This window comes from Cetorhinus maximus, chromosome 8, assembly GCF_964194155.1.
Source record: "Cetorhinus maximus chromosome 8, sCetMax3.hap1.1, whole genome shotgun sequence".
Taxonomy (NCBI): domain Eukaryota; kingdom Metazoa; phylum Chordata; class Chondrichthyes; order Lamniformes; family Cetorhinidae; genus Cetorhinus; species Cetorhinus maximus.
The window spans coordinates 87,945,730-87,967,344 of NC_135886.1; the positions used below are offsets into that span (position 1 = coordinate 87,945,730).

Consider the following 21,615-nt stretch of genomic DNA (forward strand, 5'->3'; position numbering starts at 1 on the left):
TTCAGTAGTGGAAATCGAGCAAGGTCAGGACTAGGTTCAGCTGTGTTGCCTTTCACAACCAAATAGCGTATGAACATTCAGTCTCCAATCTTACACAAGAAACATCTACAGCAAGCGTTGGCTCCCCAAGGAACTTCGGCTCAGAGTTGATGAGCTGGAATCCGAGCTAGGAACACTGTGACACATCAGGGAGGGGGAGAGTTACCTGGACACTGTGTTTCAGGAGAGCTAGGTGTTGTGACCTATGCCTGAAGCCAGCAAAAGTTAGTATCTTCAGTAGAGAAAGTGAGGAAATTAGAGGCAGAAAATAAATTGATGACAAGCTTTAAAAATAAAGTGACTTATCTCTTACAAGGTCACAAAATAACAAAGGTTTTTCTTTTTCTTCCAGTCACAACGAAGAGTCACATTCCACCTCCCTGACGGCTCTCAGGAAAGTTGCAGCGATAGTGGGTTGGGTGACCATGAACCCAACAGCAGTGCCAGCACATCGCACCCTCTGCCCCTCGGTTTCCCACAGGAAGAATACTACGAGCAAACATCCCCTAGCAGGACTGAAGGTGATGGCAACTCAGACCCCGAATCCAGTAAGTGATTTCCTGTGTTTGAGGCAAATTGACTGTGGTAATTATACGGCCTAGATGAACAGTGTTAATAAGCAGCTCTGACCTACATAGCTACTTCACAGATAGGGACCTCCTGAGCCATTTGTTAAAAGAGCCGACAACATGACAACAGTAGAAATGGGCTGGTAATTTGAAATCATTTGTTACAGGAGTATGATAGTTATAGAAATGTTTTAATTAATCATGAATAGTAGTTAGGAGTTGTCTGCATACGCTGATAGGTTTGAAAAATATGCAACAGAGGCTGGCTGACCTACATTTTGATTTGCACCACTATTTTAGAATCAGAGTCATAAAGTACAGCATGAGGCCAAGTGGCCCATCATGTCTGTGCTGGTTATTTGAAAGTTATCCAATCAGTTCCAATCTCCTGCTCTTTGCCCATAACTTGGGAAATTTGTCCTTTATTCTTCTATGTGGATTTTAATCTGATTTTTTTTTTTGATCAATCCAGGCCATTGAGTCCAATATAGTTCTGCTAATGCTCTCCCACCTCCCAAATATACTTCTGCCTATGGCAACCTATATATATATATATATATAAATATAAGGAGCCGAGCCAAAAAAGCAAAATTCCACAGCCCTCACCTAAGAGTTTCAATATTACAAAGCTTCAATCTGTCAGAATTTCCATGTCCAGCTTGGCTGTTATCCACAACTATATTTCTCTTCATTCTATTCTGTTCTTTCTCATTTCTGCTTGTACATGCACCATTGCTCCACTCCTTCAGTGCTGTGATACTTAAATGGCAACTCCTGATTACAGACCTCCCACTGCTGATTTTCCATCTCTTCCTGTGCCTACCCTGCTGAGCTGTCTCTAATTTTAATTCAGCAGTAAGAGCTTGAACTGAAACTGGGAGGAGGAAGCATAACTATTTAAATAACATGACCCTGGAGTACTAGTATTGCTGTTGCATCATCTGCTTTTAATGAAATGGCTACACCAGGTGACAGGATAGGACCCATGTGTACCCATCCTCCGTCCACCTTTACTTTTGGCCCTAAACTGGACTGAAAGCTGTATCCTTGTACATGAATATATGCATTAACCATGTCACATATGGCTTCCCCTGGTCCAAGACCACCAAATGAGTTAATCATGGTTCAAAGTTATTGGTGTCAACAATTGGTAATTTAAATTACAAACTTGGATTATTTCAAGATTCCTACTATTAAATTAAAAATAGTTTTCAAACTGGTCAGTTAAATGAATAAATCATTTTACATGTAGCTGCTTAATGCGATAAGAGACCACTATAATGATCAAATCACGGTTATTTTCAGCTTCTGTGAATGGGACAGGATACAAACTTTCCCAGAATTATATTTCGAAACAATAAAGTTGAGGTTTCAGATGGCCTATTGATATAAATGTACAACGTGCTACTGAGTCCTACTGATCAGGGAGATCTAAGACTTGAATCCTGGTCTGTGTTGAGTTAATTGATTTGTCCCAGGGCGGCAATAGGTTTACTACAACCAGCTTCAATATCTTGTGGCTGGAGAGGGAAAATAAGCTAAAATAAGCCCCCTTAATCACTATACAATGGCTGAGTGGAGAAGTGCCAAAATGTGTGGATGTGAAGGGGATGAAATTCCCATCTTCACTAATTTTAAATTAAAACAATTCTTCATCACGCAAGTTGGCAAAGGCTGCAATTTCCTCTCCCAGATGAGATCGGAATTAGAATGTCCTTCTTCCACCAACATTCACTGTCCAGACTCATACATGAGAAACAGCCTCAGGGGCAAAGGTAATGGAGGGCTATAGTACTGTAGTACCTGAGCAAATGTCACCATCAATTTACAAAGATTAGAGCAGGAATGGCAAGAAAATTGGAGAAAAGGAGAATTCTGCCAAATATAACCTATTCTCATTTAAAGCACTTGATGTCGACACTTTCTCGGTAACAGATAGATGAACCTTAGCTCCTCAGCTATTTTGTTTTATTTTCTACAATGTTATGGAAGAATCATTATAACATCTACCTCATTTTAACATGCAAAATGCTTTGATTTCCAAAGACTATGGTATGTTGAGCATAAAATAAATCAGTGCCTTGAAACAGAAAAGGGACTTTTAACCCTGACAAATAGGTAAGTGACTTTCCAGCACTACTTTTCAGTGAGGAGGACCCCTGGGCTTACTTGCTTCCCCCTGTGGTCAGACCTCCTCCTGTCTGTGATGGAACTCCCCACAGTATCATTGGCCACCTTTTGGTAACCCCTGCCATGATCACAGACCCCTCCACAAATCTCTGCCCCTGATGACCTGATCCCTTATGATCTCCAAGCAGCAGGAAACCTACCTGCTCCAGGCAATGCCCTTTCAGTGTCTCCTGCCTGCCAGGGAGCCATGCCAATTAGGCAGCCTCCTGGGCCGGAAACCTGCTTAAAAGGTCACATGCACTCTATGATTTTAAAACTCCACAGCATTAATTTGACCAGAGGTAGAGACAAACCTTATAGGGCATCTCCTCTTGATGAAAAAGGGGGTGCAACTTTGTTGTAGCCACACTTTGCCACTTGGTCTCCCGACTTTGCTCATTGTTGGATTCAAACTGGAGCCGGAATGTCCTAAGACTCCAGTGTAAGAAGATTAGTGGGCAATTTAAATTAGTCAGGTCAGTGGTGGGCGCTCCTACTCCACCGCTGACTGGAAGGTCTGGGCCATTAACTCTGTTTATCTCTCCACAAATTCTGCCTGACTGTTGAGTATTTCCAGCATTTTTTCTTTTTATTTGTAGCTCAAAGGAACTTTTTTAAAAAATCAAAGATACTCTCACTGCAACTATGACAGCCAATTGCAAATTAGTATGGACTGAATAGTACATGTTTGGTCAAGAGATTGAAAATTATACTTGGTAGCAAGTCAGTATAGATTGGATCATTGAGGAAAGATCTTTTATTTATATAGCGCCAGTCAGATCTCAGGACATCCCAAGTGTGTCAGAGCCAATTAATTATCGTTTTAAAAGTGTAATCACTGTTGCAATATGGAGAAACATGGCAGCAAATTTGCACATGACAGAAACTTCAGCTAATCTGTTTCTTTACTGATGTAGGTTGAAGGAAAAATAAATGTTGGTTAAAACATTGAAAAACTTATTGAAGTTTAGTCACTGTTGGAATGTCAGAAATGTTAGGACAAGATTGGATCTACCCATCACCCCATGAATATCATCACACTTCCATGCATACCTTCACCAAGAATTAGTCAAATCTGCATGATAGTGCAAGTGCAGAGTGAGGTGCACATGTGAAATCTTATGATTAGGAATCCAGTACATTTCTGATAGCTCAGTTCTAATAATTTCCATTTATATTTTTCTCAATAGATATACTTTTGTTCTTTTTGCCTTCAATGTGGAAGGTGGAATCACAGTCTGATATATGTACATTTTAAATGCACCTGTGAAATTAGTTAACAGGAAGTCTATTCTGAACAAGATGGGTCAGGCATGTTTAGCTTTCTTCCCTTATATGGAACACTTCACTCTACATGTTCTCCGTCTGTTTGTGTATGGGCGGAATCGTCGCAGATTTGCACCAATTGCGGTAGCGGGAGGGGAAATTGAACATTTTTCCAGCCGGCCACAATGGCAGCTTTTCACACCACATCGTCCCAATCCTGCCTCATTAATTATACATTCCCAGGAAACATGCTGTTTTGATGGCAAGTGGGCTCTCATTCGCCCCCCCCATGCCATCGCCTCACTGCTTCCTCACGCTGGGTGCCATATTTAAAGTGCAGCCATGCGAACACCTCTCAGTGCTTCCAGACAGGGACTGCTGCCCTGAAAGGCAAGAAGACTGAAGCCCCCAGTTTAATGAAGCACCCCTCAAGCACCTTATGGACACAGTAGAGGCCCGCCGCGATGTCCTCTACCCCTGCTCTGGCTGCAGAAGGGGCAGCAACATCACTAATCCAGCTTGGGAGGCAGTGGCAGTGATGGTTAGTGCCAATGCCCTGCAAAGGAGGACAGCAACCCAGTGCTGCAACAGAATGAATGATCTCCTCCGTTCCGCCAGGGTAAGTCACTCTTCTCATCACTCTCAACTCAGACAATCACAAACCAGTCACACATTCACAGTGTTCTCACTCACTGCCTGTTCAACGGACATCACCATTCATTCTCTCACACACAAAACTTCATTGTTCTCATCCCATCCATGGGACCACTTACCAGCCACACAGGCCAGGCATACTTATCATCTGGCCTGGCAGGCGTCCTGCTTATGCTCTCTCCATCTGTATTCATGCAGGAGAAGCTAGCACACAACAACAGATAGAGGTCGCAGACTGGTGGAGGAATGCCTGAAATCAAGGTCCTCACGGACTTTGAAAACAGAGTCACCCAGCTGGCCGGTGACGATCTGGACTGATCCTGTGCTGATGGTGACGTCGGCAGTGCTGTACCACGTGAGGATCCAGCAGTGCAACATCCATCAGACAACCATGCTGTTTCACAGGCCACTCCCATGCATTATTTATCTCCCCTTGCATTCATAGGCACATCTGGGAAACAACCGAGAGAGTCCCAGGGGCTCCAATCAAGCCCCAAAGGCATTTCGGAAGATGAATCTGAAGGCACCCTCATTGAAGACCTGTCACAGCGCTCATGCACACCTTCCACCAGCGACACGCACCTCGGTGGGACCTAGTTCTAGAGTAGCCTCGGGGTCACAATCTGGTGAGCACATCGCACTGTCTGACCCATAGCAAGCAGTGGCAGAGACTTCCCAGGTGTCCGGCACTCAGAGGACACCTGGTGAGTCCGAGTCATATGACAAGCCTCTGGACTCGGTCATACGTCATTTGCTGGAGCTGCAAAGTCAAGCTCAGGAACATCAGGAAGGGATATCAATTGCACTCCTCAGATTGCAAGGTATGATGGAGGAGTCCGTCTGAGGTGATAGCACCGACATGCCAATGCACTGAGGTCAACACTGGTAGGATGGCTGCCACCATGGAGACCTTAGTCCAGTACATCCCTTCTTCCTGAGGGTGCTGCTCCTCCTTCTGCCCAGCCAGGCGCTTCCACTGCTCTCTTTTACTTTGTCTCCACTCTCTGTAAGCCAAAGGGCATACAGCTAGTTCACCAGGCTCCATGCTGTTGATGTACTCCTCCTGTAGGAAGAAAGGGAGAGATGAGTGGGTTAGCATCGGTGTTCTAAAAATCTCTCTTGGTTAAGTCTGAAGGCCCCTTAACGCATTCTGGAGAGCGCTGGCCACCACTTGGATGTCCAGGGTTTAGTACGCTTTATGGCTGTCTGAAACCCCACCCACCTCCACCCCACTCCACCTGACCGATTGGCAGCAGCTTTGCCCACTGGACTGCATGCTGTGCTCTCAGCTCAGGCGCAGGCATTCTCCTAACCCGCACTGCAAGGCTGCACTGTTAGCTTGAACCATGGGGGAGACCGGTCCAAAACCGGTATGATAATTTTGCAAGGGGCTGTGAGCACCTCCATCAGTGACTGCTCTATGGCCAGCTTTAGCAAGGAGATTGTACAATGTGCCCAGTTGTCCAACTGTACTGCAGTTCACTCAAACGCTCATTAATTTTCAGTCTGTGCTCGAGGGCATTTGGTGGCACTTTCAGGCTTCTGCATTGCTTGAGTGGGCAGATAACCTGTAGGCCTGACTCCAAGCATGTCAACATGGCTGCACCTGAACTGTTTCAGCTGTGGAGGAATGGTCACTTTATACAAGGTTTCCCTTATGCGTGGCCGCTTCTCTCCACCCTCAGCCACACACGTGCCTGTGCACTACCATCAATTGCAGGGTAGCCCTTGCCCCACAATCGCCTCAACCACAGTGCAGCCCTTGCCCCGGCACCACACTGTCAGCCAGCCAGGAAAAAGTAACTTGTCTGTGCCCTCGCCTAGATGCTCAGCGCTTGAGGTCCAACAGGCGATCTTTGCGAGCGCTGCAAAACATTATTGTGTACTTACCTCTGAGTTCCCTCGAAATGCAGCCCACCAGCTGCATGCCTTATATGTGCTGTTGCGAAATATGTCAGCATGTGCTTGGATGATTCAGCGTGGGGGGTATGATTCTGGTGAGCTGGGCTAATAATGATATGCAGATGTATTATGATGAAATTCCCGATGTCCGACGGCGGGAAACGTGGCTTGTCATTGATGGCAGAGCAGATGATTGCAAACTGATTTTTGGCCTTCTCATCACAATGTCCGCTCATGCTGCCAAACACACCAATGGGCACAGAAACTTCTGCCTGTGTGTGTGTGTATGTATGTATGTGTATGTGTGTACGTGTGTGCGTGTGCATGCGTGCATGCTTGCGTTTGTGCTGGGGCTGGTGGGGCTGGGCGAGTTGGAGCAGCAGTATTATTGGGTTTTGGACAAATTACTTCTGGCTTCAAAATATTGGACACATTATTACATGCTGTTGTGGACAATGCAGCTCTGATAAGTTAACCATGCAGGTCATACATCCACTCCTAGTATTATTTAACCTGTAAAAGCACCGTACAACATTTGGCAGTGTTTCCAGGCATTGCAGGTGCTTTCAATTCTGATGTATGAACAGACTTCAATATTTTGAAGAGGTCGGCAACATATAGTTCTAGGAATTTTCGGCTTGTTAACTTGACCTCCTAGACTTGGATGAAACATTGGAGTCTGTTCTAAAGGAAGTAATTCCAGAGCACCCAGTAAGAATAACCCCAATAAATTCAAGCTCTCAACCGTATGAAAGGCAGATCATGCCAAACAAATTTAATGGAAGGCTTTGTCGATGGAAATGAGTTAGTTGATAGTGATGTGATTACTATTACATACTTCAAAATCACAAGGTTCCCCACATAAAAGCTATGGCTAAAATTAAAACTCATGGGATCAGGGAGGAAGTTGTAAATTGGATGATGAATTAGCTAGATAATGAGAAATGGAATGCAGTCATTAATAATAGTATTTCTAATTTGCTAGCTATGACCAGTAGAATCCCTCAGTAATCATTTCTGGAATTGCAAATATGCATTACATTTATTGGTAACCTCATAAGGATGTTGTTGCAGAATGTCAGAGTTTATAAATTCCATCAAGTTGTAGGAAGAAGAAGAAGAATTCCCCCACCCCCACTAGAGCTATCTGTACCTTATCTGTCCTGTCTTAGACTCTTAATTAGCACATTCCTTTAGATAATATCACCACCTTCAACACCTCTTTGTTCTTTTGTCTGTGACAGCTTTTGGTTATCTCCACCTATCATTCCCAACAAACCCCCACTCCCCGCCACCCTCCCTTAAACCAGCTTATATTTCACCCCTTTCCTAATTTTACTTAGTTCTGTTGAAGGGTCATGAGGACTCGAAACATCAACTGTACTCTTCTCCGCCGATGCTGCCAGACCTGCTGAGTTTTTCCAGGCATTTTTGTTTCTGTTTTTGTTTTGGATTTCCAGCATCCACAGTTTTTTGTTTTTATAAGTTGTAGGAAGACTTTGGAAGTGAGTGGAAACGATCTAGAAAGACGAAATAAAATAATACTTTGACTAATTACAAATTGTTTTCTTTAAGCATATATAAACACAAATAGGTGCTGAATTTAGCTTTAACCTGGTGAAGAAGGGGAGGGTTATTTTTAATAGTTGATTGTTTTCCTTAGCTTCTAATCATGACCACTGGTCTCAGCTCAGATAACTCCTCTATCCACATGAAAAGAGTTTGGAGAAAAGACGATGAACAGCCTGATACCCTTTAGCTAAGGAAAGGGGCAAAAGGACATCAACGATTTTATTTAGGGAATATAGTATTGAGGAGAGACATTGTGAAAGTCTCTTCTTTAAAAAGAAATGTAAATAACAGTGCAAATATAGAGGAATATTTTATGCAGAGCTGGAAGTCATGATTAGAAGCTAAGCAAAAACGTTCAATTATAGTTGAAACAAGAACTATCATCAACTTAAGAGTTGTTAGCTTTTGGAATAGATTTTCACCTCAGGCAATGATGACTCAATTGCAGGATTTAAAAAGGAAATGTGCAGGGAGCAAGGTGTGAGGCTCCAAGGAATTTGATGTAATATGAACAGGTCTAAATATGGTAATGACTGACATACAACACCAGTTAGAAAAATTGTATCTTATTCTGTTGACTGTATTGAGCTTCAGTGAGAAACCTTTTGTAAAAAAGCAACATAACTTCATAAAAAGTCTTCAGAATAAGTAATACTTGTGCCATATTTTAAAAAATCATTCAATGCATGATTTTATTGATTCCAGGCCTTTAAATATAATTAAATCAATATCTTCAGCACTATCGTTATCAAACAAGTCCAGAACAAGGAAATTCTGCATTCTAAATCAATTACATTTGATATAAAATTTGAAACAGAGCCCTTCTACAAAATGTAATATTTTTTGGGACACAAACAATGGTGGCCATGAGACATGTAGTCTAATCTTGGGCCACCATGACTACTGCTATAAAAAGGTCAATTGCCAGCTAAACCTGCAATGTGTGCTCCCCTCAGAAAATTAGGCCATCACTCAGCAAAGGAGCTAGGAGCTTACCTCGGTGGGATATTGAACGTGTATCCAGCAACTATGTAATCATGCTTCCAAGTGCTGTTTGGTTGTTAAAAATACCAAATGCCATTTTGTTTATACTTCTTTTCGCTTTCAAATCTAAAAAAACACATAAAAGTGTGTAACCAGGATGCATCACTTTTATTGCTAAACATAGCCACCAATCTTCTCAAAGGCAATTAGGGATAAGCAACAAATGCTGGCCTTGCCAGCAATGCTCACATTCCATGAAAAAAATATAAATAAATTTTTATGCTTTTTCTGTCTTCATGCTTCCATGTGTTCTTTCCCCCTCCAATACAAGGGAAGGAATGTTACTAACACCTAGAGCTTCCTGAGCCAGCAGCCCTTGGGGTTTCTGTCAAGTTTTGAGGCCATTGGTAAACTTTCGCTAGTTTTCAATGTTGCTTTGTGTACAAGCGCATCAATATGACACTTCTCCAACCACTGTTGTAAAACTGACATTGAGCTGTTTAATTTAAATGGGTTAATGTCTTCATAACAGTGAATATTCATCTGCTGATCGTGTCAACAATTCATTTCTATGTTAATGTGCCCTGCACAACAACCTTTTAGAAGGTAGAAATTGATTTAATTCAGGATGGTTTCAGTTGCTCTGTTTTAATAGAAGCTCAGGTGGGGGTAAAAATCAAACCCGGCTCAATCAATTGTGCTCTTCTCGGGTTTACCAATCCAGTAAATGATCTCGCAAGACAATTTATCAGATGACAGTAGCCATTTAAATGGTCTAATCTTGCAAAATTCCCGCAGTGTTTTTCTAACATCAATTCAGCTCTAGCCAACTGAAGAAATGCATGGCTAGTAATTAGCTCACAGTTTTAGTTAATTAATTGGTACTTCCTGGCAGTTCAAATTGATCGCCCATCCTTAATCTAATTAGGCTAGATGCAGGTGGAGGAACACTGTCACTCTGTTTACCCAGAGCCACAGTGGCCCTTCAGCTAACCAGGACAAAGTGTTTTTAGCTAGTTAAGGTCAGATTAAAGTCTTCATTCTTAGCGTTTATAGTTAAACTAAAGTGACATTTATTAGATTAAATACAGCATATAACTGCCTTGTTTGAATTGAAATCATAAGCACTCATGAAAATAATGTGACCCTGAAGTTAATTGGTTCAAAGTCCCATGCAGGATTAGAATTATTAAAATATCTAGTTTGTACAACAAATATAACTCTGCTAAATTCTGAGCTGAAAAGCCTAGAAAAGCTAAAGTATCATTTTTGTCAAAGAAGGAAATTATTCTAAACCTTGTTGTAACTAGTGTTGATGCAAGTGAAACTACTGCACAATGATGTTACAGTTTGATTGAATACCATAAAATAAGAACAACGACAGTGTAAACACAATAGTTAAACTGTTCATACATTCCCAGTCAGATGTCAGGACCCAACCTGTTGGAGGATGTCACACCTAACTTTGAATCTAAATTACCCTCTAACATTAGCCTAAGTGTAGATGCATTGTTAGAAATTTTGTGCATCAAGCTTTTTTGTTATTTTCTCTGAAGATCGCTGTTCATTTCCTTTTATTCCATTATTAGTGCAAATTTCTTTACTGTAAAAAGTACCTTTTCCCCTTAGATTTATACCTAAACAAATAAATGCTTTCTGTAAACCTGTGGGGAAAATATGAGAGGTGAAATTGGTTTAAAAATTATTCTTCAACACCTGAGTTCTGGAATAAAGTTTTTGTCTCACAGGTGTAAAAGCCCCATTTGAAATAAATTTGCATATCTGAATCCTGTTGCCAATGCCTACTGTCTACAGCACAAAACTATAGCCTTAACGAGACTTCCCATGCTGCAAGAAGTAAATTATTCCTCAGCAGTAACATGCCTTTCATTGAAGAAGATAGAGATGTGACCTCTGCACTATTTTAGTTAAAAGCAAGCTGCTAATTAGTGTTGATGTCCTGCTATAAAACCTTGAAAATGATGACTTTTTTAAAGGAAGGAGTGGAGCTCCTCTATGATTCACTCCCCAAATGTTTTTAATCCATACAAAATTCTGATGAGGGGCTATTTAATGCAAATTATAAGTAGCTTTAAGAAAACAAATGAATAGCCACATTTGCCACTGAAATAGATGCAAGATTATTACAAAAATAAAATACTACAGATGTTGGAAATCTGAGATAAGAGCACGAATACTCAGCTGGTCGGGATATCTATTACAACCTTTACTGTAGTAAAAAAAAAACACACCCATTCATGAAAGCACATTAAAAGCTTTAAAAACTATTCAAGTACCTAATCCCTTATAAAAACAAACAGACTTGTATTCATAACCCCACATCATAGACAGCTAATCCTTTAATAGCCTCTTTATGATGCCAATGAAACTGTGAACTTACAACCCTCCGCTAGGATAATTATAGGTTGTGGAAAGCAATCAAGTATAATTAATATGTAATGATAACCCTTAGGATAATGTCAACAAACAGCTAGAACAGATTTTTACAACTTTCACTAACACAGGCAATTTTTTTTTACTTCTTAAAGGGCTGGGGATTTAAATAACACCACAGTTTGACAGATGTACATACCTTATATGCCTTTACGAGCCTTTATGTCTCCTCCATATACTTGCAACTCCCACAATGCTGGTTATGGGCCCTTGCTACAATGAAAATGGGGTCTGTTTGAACTCAGCACAAAGTTAAAATGGCGTTGCTGAGTTTGGACTTCCTTAATGTGTGAATCACATCCCGCCCCTTTTCCCATCGGCAAAAAATATGATCAGTTGGAAATGAGGGCGGGACTTCCAAACCAAGGTCCGACCTGCCATTTTTAAAGATGTATGGAGTCTCCATGACCCCATGACAATCGTGTGCACTGTCTCTAAATGATATGAACACAAAAGGGCCCAGCTTCAATCCTAGTCCATGATGATCTCAGCCAGGCCAGCAGTAGGTGCATTATAACTGGCTATGGTGCCCCTAGGTTAGAAAAGAAATGATCAGACAGTGTTGTCCTTCTCATTCGCTGAACAGGGACACCTATTGGAGGTGTGTGTACAGGGTTATCAGGTGAAGAGAGGATGGGAGGCAGGTGTCATATCCTGCACGGTCAGATGTACCGCTGGTCTTCACTTTCAGAGCTCATGCGTGAATAAAAGTCATTTGGGTACTACATTGGAGATTGACTCCAACCCATGAAGTCATATCCAGTAAGCAAGTCAAGAAGTTTAGAATAGAAAAGAATTCTGGAGATAACATTCCATTCATTGATTTTTAGTTGTTTCTTGAACTTTTTAAATGTCATTTTCAGGTAGAGTGAATTTTGAAATGATTAACATTGAACTAAAGTATATAAAACAGTGATGGAATGCAGCTTTCAAATAAGGCTTTGCAACCAAATCCATTCACTACGTTATGATTCATTACACAGAAGTCGTACTTTGCCGAAGATTAATTTCTTATGTTCTAGTTTGAATTCAGAATCCAGTTGCCATTCATTCTTTCCCTTCTCAATGGCCTATTAGTTGCTGCATATTAAAGAATTGATTTTTAATGACAGCACCATGCGTGCACAGTTGGAACTCATGCTGTGGCATTGGTGTGCCAGCATGTAATTTTGGTGTTTTAAATGCCTTTGTGCTGAGCATGAAAGTGGCACAGCAGTCTGCCTGATTAATGTTATAAAAAAATGTAAATGATGTGTAAGGCCATTTAGCCTATTTGCTACCTGCTCCTTTCATCAGTAGGGAGTGTTGAGATGCTGCACATGTTGCGGTTCCAACTGTGTGACATTTTAAGTGCTTGTCCTCAACTCGGCAAAATAAATACAAATTGTGAACTGGAACCCTTTTTGATTTTCACTGGAAGAAAGAAATGCTTGTATTAATATTTCATCTTTCAGAAATGTCTCACAGCATTTCATATGACCATAAACTATGGTGATGTCTGATTGCTATGACTCAAACATAGAAGCCATTCAGCATAACGCAGGATCCCGCAAACAGCCGTGAGGTGATTGACCAGTTGATCTATTTTTGGAGGAAAATTGACTAATGTACAAAAAGAATTCTCTGCTCACCTTGTAATAGTGTGAGGAAACCCTTAATATGCACTCACCCTACCACTCCAAAAATATTTATTTATAATCCCCACTTAACATTTCATCTGAAGAATGGAACCCACAGCAATATTGAACCCTCTCAGCATTACACTGAAGTATTAGCCTCACTTGTACGCTCAGGTTGTGGAACAGAGCTTGAACACACGACCTTCTGGCTCAGAAATAAAAGTTTGTGCTATTGACCCAAGTGTATACCCAGTAAACTTGTAATATGTTAAGAGATTCTGCGTCATTGTGTTGTCAAATTATACTTGAAAACTGTGTTTTTCAATTAAAAGAGGGGAGCCAAATAGAGACGCATAGTTCCTTGGCAATTGGCTCTGCTTCAGTGCAATCAACCTGCTGGCAGTGCCAGGAACTGATAGCGTAGACCCACAAAAATGCCCATTTGCAAATCTAGTTGTTTGAGAGAGGAATTCTGAAGGATGTGGGAAATAACAGAATGTTGAGAGGTGGCTCATATGGAGAAAAATATCAATACAGGCTTGATGGACTAAATGGTTTATTTCTGTGTTGTCAAATCTGTCATCAGGTTAAGGTCACATCTTGGAGTATAACAAATGGGAAGAGCTGGTTCCCTGCATTTTTACCCAGCTTCTTGACATTTATACCTATTATGTTTTGGAGGTGGAACGAAGCAGAATGGCTGAACTTGGTTGTCAGGCGACCAGCTGTCATCTGCTTGGAGGTTGGTTGATACAAAGCGATTTGTCAATTTTTTTCAACCATTGAGAGAATATGAAAAAAAAAAACTATTTGCATCTTCATTACAGTCCAAGCTGCCCAAGCAAATGAAAAGAAGTGTCCTTCAGCAACTAGCAAGATTAATACCTGATGCCTATGTGGAAGGGGGAGTTTGGTACATTGAGATCACTCTCCTAGAACAAAGACAAATTTTTAGGCAAATGAAAAAGTGGTTGGAGGACATAGAACACTTAAGGCCATTCAAAATGTAACACATTGTTGTCACCTTCTGATTCAATGCCCTCTAAGAGTGCATTTATAAACAATTAGGTAAAGCCGGTTGATGTGAATGCTTGATACAATATACTAGAACATTGTACGTTTACACATAAAAGCTGTAATCAAACACATTTCAGCCTAATGGGGGTGAATTCTGCCCTCTTTATTGATTTGTAAGGAGACTAAGGGCAGAACTTTCCGATCGTCAAGCGGGCGTGCGCCCGACATGAACGAGCGTAAAATGACACGCGATGATGTTGGGTGAGCGTCCGGATGTCATCGCGCACTTGTGTGATATTTCGGTTAGTGGGCGTGTGCAGCAGTCGGAGCTGCGCCCGCCATTAATTAAGAGGCCAGTTAAGCCCTTGACAACCCAGTTGATGGCGATTTAATGTTACCCGTGCGAATTTTCGCTTGTTGCATGGGAAAAATGGGCAGGCGGGCAGCACACAATTTGAAAAGCCTCATCCATGGATGGGATAAAAAGGGTCAGCAGCATTGCCAATGTGAGTAGTAAGGAGTTTTGGAGATTGCCGCTAGTTGCTTATTGGTATTTGTCAGCTTAATCTCTGATCAGGGCTTAATTCTTAATATTTCCACGTGTCATTTCTTGACTCATTGGTGTCTCCAGGACCCCCTGAGGATTCGGACCGTGTGGACTCTTCCAGGTATCAGACAACCTTCCCTTAGCCTGGTAATGGGGATTGTGGTCTCTGCTGGAGGCACTTCTTTTGAGGAGGAAGAGAGGGGCAGAAGGGAGAGGATGCCACGCTTCCCAATGCAGCTTCCAGGGGAGGGACTTGTGGGAGGAGAGATGCAGGCACAAGGGGCATAGGGCCAGCAGGTAGTCCAAGGCAAAAGGGACCACAGAAATTGCCACTGTCCTGCTGCCAGGGTTTACAGGTGGCAATGCAACTACCTCAATATGTCTGAGGTGCAATGACGAAGGAGGCTCCACCTCTCAAGGGAGAGTGTGACCTCCATTTGTCAGATGATTGGGCCTGAGATCAGCTCCAACTGTGTGGGTGGACAACCCATGCCAGTGGCTCTGAAGGACACAGTGGCCCTCAACCTCTATGCCTCCAGCTCTTTCTAGGGCTCAGTGGGGGATCTGTGTGGAGTCTCCCAATCAGCTGTCCACAGTTGCATCAAGCTGGTGACAGAAGTTCTGTTCAGGCGGATAGTGACTTTCCTTCATTTCTGTATGGACGAGGCTAGGCAGGCTGAGCGAGCCAGAGGGTTTGCAGCGTTTGCTGGGTTCCCCCGCGTCTAGGGTTCAATTGACTGCACACGTGGCCATCAAGATGCCAGCGGGTCAGCCAGGTGACTTCGTCAACAGGAAGGGCTTCCACTCTATGAACGTGCAGATAGTGTGTGACCACAGGGTGCAGATTCTGAAAGTCTCTGCAAGGTACCCTGGAAGCTCCCATGAAGTGTACATCCTGAGACACTCCCAAGTGCCGAGGCTCTTCAGTGCTCCAGCTCGGCTAGATGAATGGCTGCTGGGTGACAAGGGCTATCCGTTGAAGAGGTGGCTCATGACGCCTCTCCATCACCCAAAAACAGAGGCAGAGCAGCGGTATAACAGAATTCATGCCTCCACAAGGGCAGTGGTAGAGAGAACCATAGCTCTGCTGAAGATTAGCTTCCGATGCCTGGACCGTTCAGTGGGTGCACTGCAATAGCCCCTCAGAACAGGTGTCTCTGATAGTGGTTGCATGCTGCGCTCTCCACAATCTGGCTCTGGCAAGGGGGGACCCACTGGATGAAGAGGATCTTGACGCAGCTGCACAGGCCACAGAGGATGAGTCCAGTAGTGAGTCAGAAGAGGAGCACTGTGAGGAGAACACTGAGGGCATGGAGGCAGACCTCGGTAACCTCCAGGGAGGCAGGGACACCAAGGACATCTTGATCCAATGCTTCTTCAGCTAGACTGCCAAATAAGAACTACCACCTCATGCCAGGGATGCCACCACCATCCTGGATGTCTGAAATGACCCTTTCCTTGGCCCCAAGCTACACTCAGTGCCTGTGCAATAAAGGTTTGAGCTACCCATGCCCAGCATTACATACAGGCCTACCCTGCACCTAAAAAATGAATGAAGCATACTCAGGCCAATAACACGAAAGCAAATGTAATTTAATGTTGGAACACACAGATTATTGAACAGGTTGATATCTGGTATTGATGGTCATGCCATTAAAATAAGTAAAACAAAATGGGAGAACAAAGCATCACCCATGACCAGTCCCTCTTGTGCTCATGGTGCCTTAAACTTTTGTTTATGGGTGCTACGTCTAGGTGTTCCCCCCTCGCTGGCACCGGCATTGGAGACAGCCTGCTGACTCTGCTATCTTGTTGGCCTTGATGACCTTGGCGGTCGTCCTCTGGCCAGTGGAGCCTGTGATGGCCCCACCTGGAAGGGAGCGGCCTGTGCCATGGCTGGTATCTCCCCAGTCGCCACAGCCTCATCAGATGCCAGGGTCACTGGCAGAGGGGCAGAGGAGCTGCTGCTGTCATCCAGAACACCCTGAGACGAGCCCGCAGAGACAATAAGCAGCTTGTGTGCCAACGTGAGGTCAATGTGGACCTCCTTGCTCACCATTGATGGATGGGCACCAAGCTGGGATACTGGGTGCCCCATCCATCTCACACAGGGACATTGACCAGCTGAGGTCAGTGCCCATGTGAGGGCTTGCAGGTCCGAGCGCAACCCCGGGAACCCCTGATTCTGTTCCTGGAGCAGCCCCTCCATGAGAGTCGGCACTCTTTTCATGGAGGAGGCATTGTGCTCAATCATGAGGGTCAATGCAGTGCTCACGCTCCGCAGCAACTCCTCCACAACGGAGAACATGGCATGCATACCCTCTTGGATCTCTGCCAAATCTTCCTGCACACCTTGCTGGACATCCAGCATCTGCTGCCTAATGGACAACTCCAGAGGCTCATCATCTGCCTTCGACTGAGCATCGTCCTGGTCTCCAGCAGTCCTCCAACTGTCAGTGCCCTGGGAACTCTCTGCCTCTGGCTGCACCTTGCGAGTGTGAAGTGCCCTCACCAATGTGCACCGAGATACTAGCCACCGAACGAAGGTCCACCGAGGCACTGGTATCTGCACTGGTGCCTGCTTCAGAGAGTGGGTGAGACGCAGGTGCCTCTGGAGCATGGTGGTTCTCCAGTGTCAGGGGTAGCTCCCGGAGGTCCTGCGCTTGGCTGCTTGATGGCAGATCTAAGGGAGAAGAAGGACATTTCATTAGTCTAAGTCATGACACTGTGCAACCAGGCACCCTGGTGAAACAATGGAGATCTGCATCATGGTGCCATCGTCTTTCAATGATCAATGAGGACTCCAATCTGGAGGCTCCCATCAATGATGAGACTGCACTAGAATGGTTGCAGCATCCGAAACTCTCACCTTAATGGACTTCATCTTACCTTCGTCTGACACCCCAGCCTCACCGCGGCCGGTTGATTGAGGTGCATGGCGCCTCTCGAGCTCCAAGGCGTTCTGCTCATATCTGGAGAGGATGAGGACGTTTGAGGGTCTTCCACCAGTCGGCAACCTCTCAATATTGTTATGGGATGTCTCCTCCTGAAAGGACAGAGGAGCATTGATTACTCCACTCTGTACCTGCAGTGCCATTGCAGCCTGGCCAACCCCAGCTGAGGAACACCTTGCAAGGCAGATCTGAGTCATGACCCTTGAGGCATAAAGCACTCAGTCAAGGCAGACAGGGCTCACCCCCTTGGCCAGCTCTGGCGTCATCGATAGTTGGCACTCAGACTCTAGCACCCCTGAGCTCCATTGGGAGATGGCCAGCACAAAACAATTCAACACACTAACCCATGTCAACATGGTACACACCCTTCCTGAGCACAGCAGATCATTGAAGTGCTTCTGACACTGCACCTAGCTGCACTGCACCAGGTCATGGCTGCTCACCCAGGCTACCACCTCCCCCCACGCTCTCTTTGTGAGGTGCGGTGGCCTCTTCCTTCCATCTCTGGGGAAAAGGGTGTCCCTTCTGGCAGCCACCTACTCCAGGAGGGCAGCGAGGCACTCATCCGAAAAACAGGGACCGAGTGCCCAGCCAGCCTCACCTCCCGCCTGGTGTCTGCATCTTCATTTGCAGTCATGCCGCTGCTGCAACTCTGATGCGGGCAGCCTCTTCCAGGCCCTGTGCTGTTTTTGAACCAGCCGCCGGGTCACCATTGGACCCGGCGGCCAAAAGCCCCTCCCCCCACCCGCCCCTTCTTGGATGTTCTGCAGCAGGCCTGGGCGGTCGCAGCCCGATCGCGGGTGGGGGTTGGCATCCCAACTGCTCCCATTTACCCCCGCCGAGCTCACCCGACGAGGGCAAAATTCTGCCCCAAGTGAAAGTTTGAACAGCCACATTGGGCTGGATTTAATGCAGCCCATCATGGCAGGAAGCATGGTGACTGGGCCCACTCCCTCACATGAGAGGCCTTGTGCCAGTCTGCCAGCAGTGGCAAAACCTCCCCAGTTGAGTTGAAGGGGCTGACACAGGATTTCAGCCGCTGCCAGTGGCAACATGTCAATTAGGGTCATTGGAGCCAATTGACATCCATTATCCCTGAGCCCACCACAATTTAGTGGTGAATCAGGAATTCAATGGGAGCCCCATGGCTTTCCCGTGCTTCCCGAAGGGTTTGCTCGGCGGCCTATTGAGTTTGCCAGTGGCCTTCTGGAAAGGGTTCCTTGCTGACAGGCACTCAGTGCCTGTTTGAGGGAGCCGGTACCCAGGCAGGGGGGGTGGCTGCTAAAAGCCAACCCCTGCCCTTGCCTGGAACACCCACCTCATGATCCTCATCTCGCCCTCACTCAACTTTGGCTTGGGGTCCCTTGGCAATCCTGGTTGGGTGAATTACTGGCAGTTGCCAGCGCTGCTGCCACCGCTACTTGCAATTCACAGCTGTGGCTGGCAACTCCTGGCAGGTGGAACTCTGGGTCCTGAATCCAGGGGAAGGCCACTTAAGTGCCTGAAGGATAATAATTCCATCGGGTCTCCCCCATGGAACCTACGGACCTCCTCCGCTGATTCCCTGACTGGTAAGCAAAAAGCCGTCAGGCTGATTAAATCCCACCCACTGCGTATTATCACCGTAATGTTTAACATGTATTTTCCCGTATCCCTCAATCTTACCATTTTATCTTTTCCATTTAAGGTCCTTTAACTCCTTTAAAGTCAATGGGTAAATGCATCAGGAAAATTATACATCTCAATTCTAGCTTTAATTTTCTCAGGCACCACTATATAAAGTATTTGCCGCTCCTTGACCCCACTCTGTAACCAGTTCCAAATCACAATGATTGATTGATTTCAATTAAAATCAATAGAAGCAGAAGCCTTAACTGGTACAATTTTTTTTCATTGGCCTGATGGAAATAGGAAAAGCACCAATAGCATGTGTTATTTAATGAATTAAGTCACTTAAATATTAACATAGAGTACATCTTAGACTTTTGGATAATGTAAAGATTTCTGGGCATTATAACGAACCCTGCTAAAAACAATATTAACTTTCTGCCTCCCAACTCTCAGTTCAGATCAGTCTGTCTCCAACTGATTGAAGCATTACAATTTGGAACAAATAAACTGCACCATGTTGCAAAGCTTTTTTTAATGTGAGGAAAATTGCACAGTTGTAAACATTTCAGCTTTTAATGCAGAGTAAAAGTTTGACGAGAAGCTGGGAGTTCTGCCAAAGTACTATAATAGTGATTAATAAGTTGAGAAAGATGCCATTTAAAAAAAATCAACCCCTTGATGGGAGTAATAACATGCCCTGGAAAATCCCAGCATAGTATTGCTTAGGACATGCCACCAGCTGCCTGGAAGGCATTTTATAGATAGATATTGCTCTGTAAAATATTCACAAAGTACACAAGCAACATCTAGTGGCAGGAAATCGGAAGTGAGTATAATGTTCTGTTCATTGGACAGCAGACACTGCTTAAAGGGGACATGTTTAAAGAAAAACAATGCATGTGTGAGATTAGGTCTGAAGGTCGTGGAAAGCAAATGTACCATATCCTATTTTGTGTAGTGCTGTTTAAGTTATTGCAGTTGGGAGAGCAGCCACTGGGCAAGTCACATCAGCTGTTTGAGCTTCTGAGACATGCTACATCTGGAAAAGTGATGGAGCAAATGTACCTGGGCCAGGATTTTACGGCCCCTCCCGCCCAGTGGGATATTACGGTCCCGCCGAACTGAATGGAGATTTAAATAGCTCGTCGCATCCGGCCAGTGGGGCCATAAAACCCTGGCCCTGGAGAAGTGGAGTATGTGCTGCTGTGGAAAGTGTGGGAAATTATGCAAATTAATTTAAGCAACAGTATTTTTATATTTAAACTGCAGCTATGCCTTTTGTGTTTATGAAAAATCTATTCAGCCTTTATCACAATTGTCTCTTAGTTTTAAATGCACAATATTACTGTCCCTGTTTTAAACAACCAGATTGTTATTTTAACCCCAAGCCATTGTGGCTTCTCTGCTCGGTCAATCTGTTAGCATATAGGTCCAGGGCCAGAAGAGGTTCAGAAAAGTAAATCATTTAAATTTACTCTTTGATTACTTTGGAGCCAAGAGGCACACTCCTACTTCCTTTTGGCCCCACAAAGAAAACTTGCACCTCTACCTCCCCAAACACCCTTTTCTGACTACACAGCCCTTGTCAAACCTCTCTCCATCCACTTACTTGACTTTCAGCTTTCTGGCAGTGGTTTCCTGATTGTCAGAGACTGGCTCCCACATCCCAGTCATTAAGGGATTCACCTCCATGTTCAGGTAGGAGACTTACAGCCAACATGCAGATGAAGCCTGGGAGTCAATATTTCCCACAAGGTGGATCAGGCCTCAGCTGCACGGACTCCTACCAGGAGTTAAAATCTATGATATAGATTCAAAGGTTAACACAAGAACACAAAAACATAAGAACGCAATTTTAAACTGTTCACTGGAAGCAAGGACGTCAGCTTCAACCGGCTCATGAGATGAAGCAAATTAGGATGGTCAAATCAACAAAAAAAATTAGCATTTATATAGTGCCTTTTGCAACCTCAGGACATCACAAACACTTTACAGCACTTTACAATAGTGACCACACTTCAAAAGGGTGTAATGTAAAAAAAATGGGAGCCAAGTTACACACATAGCAAGATTCCACAAACAGCAATTTGATAATGATCTACTTTAGTGATGTTGCTTGAGGGATAAATATTGACCAGGACATTATGGAGATCTCCTCTGCTGTTCTTCAACTAGTGCCATGGGATTTTTTGCATCCACATGGGAAAGCAGATAGGGCTCTGGTTTAACAAGTTATCTGAAAGACAGCACCTCCAGCA

The 21,615-nt window shown here is 44.1% G+C and overlaps 1 protein-coding gene across 1 annotated transcript in view; it reads left to right on the forward strand.

Moving 5' to 3' along the window:
• The window catches only part of pcdh11 (protocadherin 11), a 749,887-nt gene that overhangs the window by 473,967 nt on the left and 254,305 nt on the right, over positions 1-21,615 (forward strand). Inside the window, exon 3 of the mRNA XM_078547233.1 lies at positions 392-587. Coding sequence (XP_078403359.1) covers positions 392-587 — 196 coding nt within the window. The remainder of the gene's footprint in view (positions 1-391; positions 588-21,615) is intronic.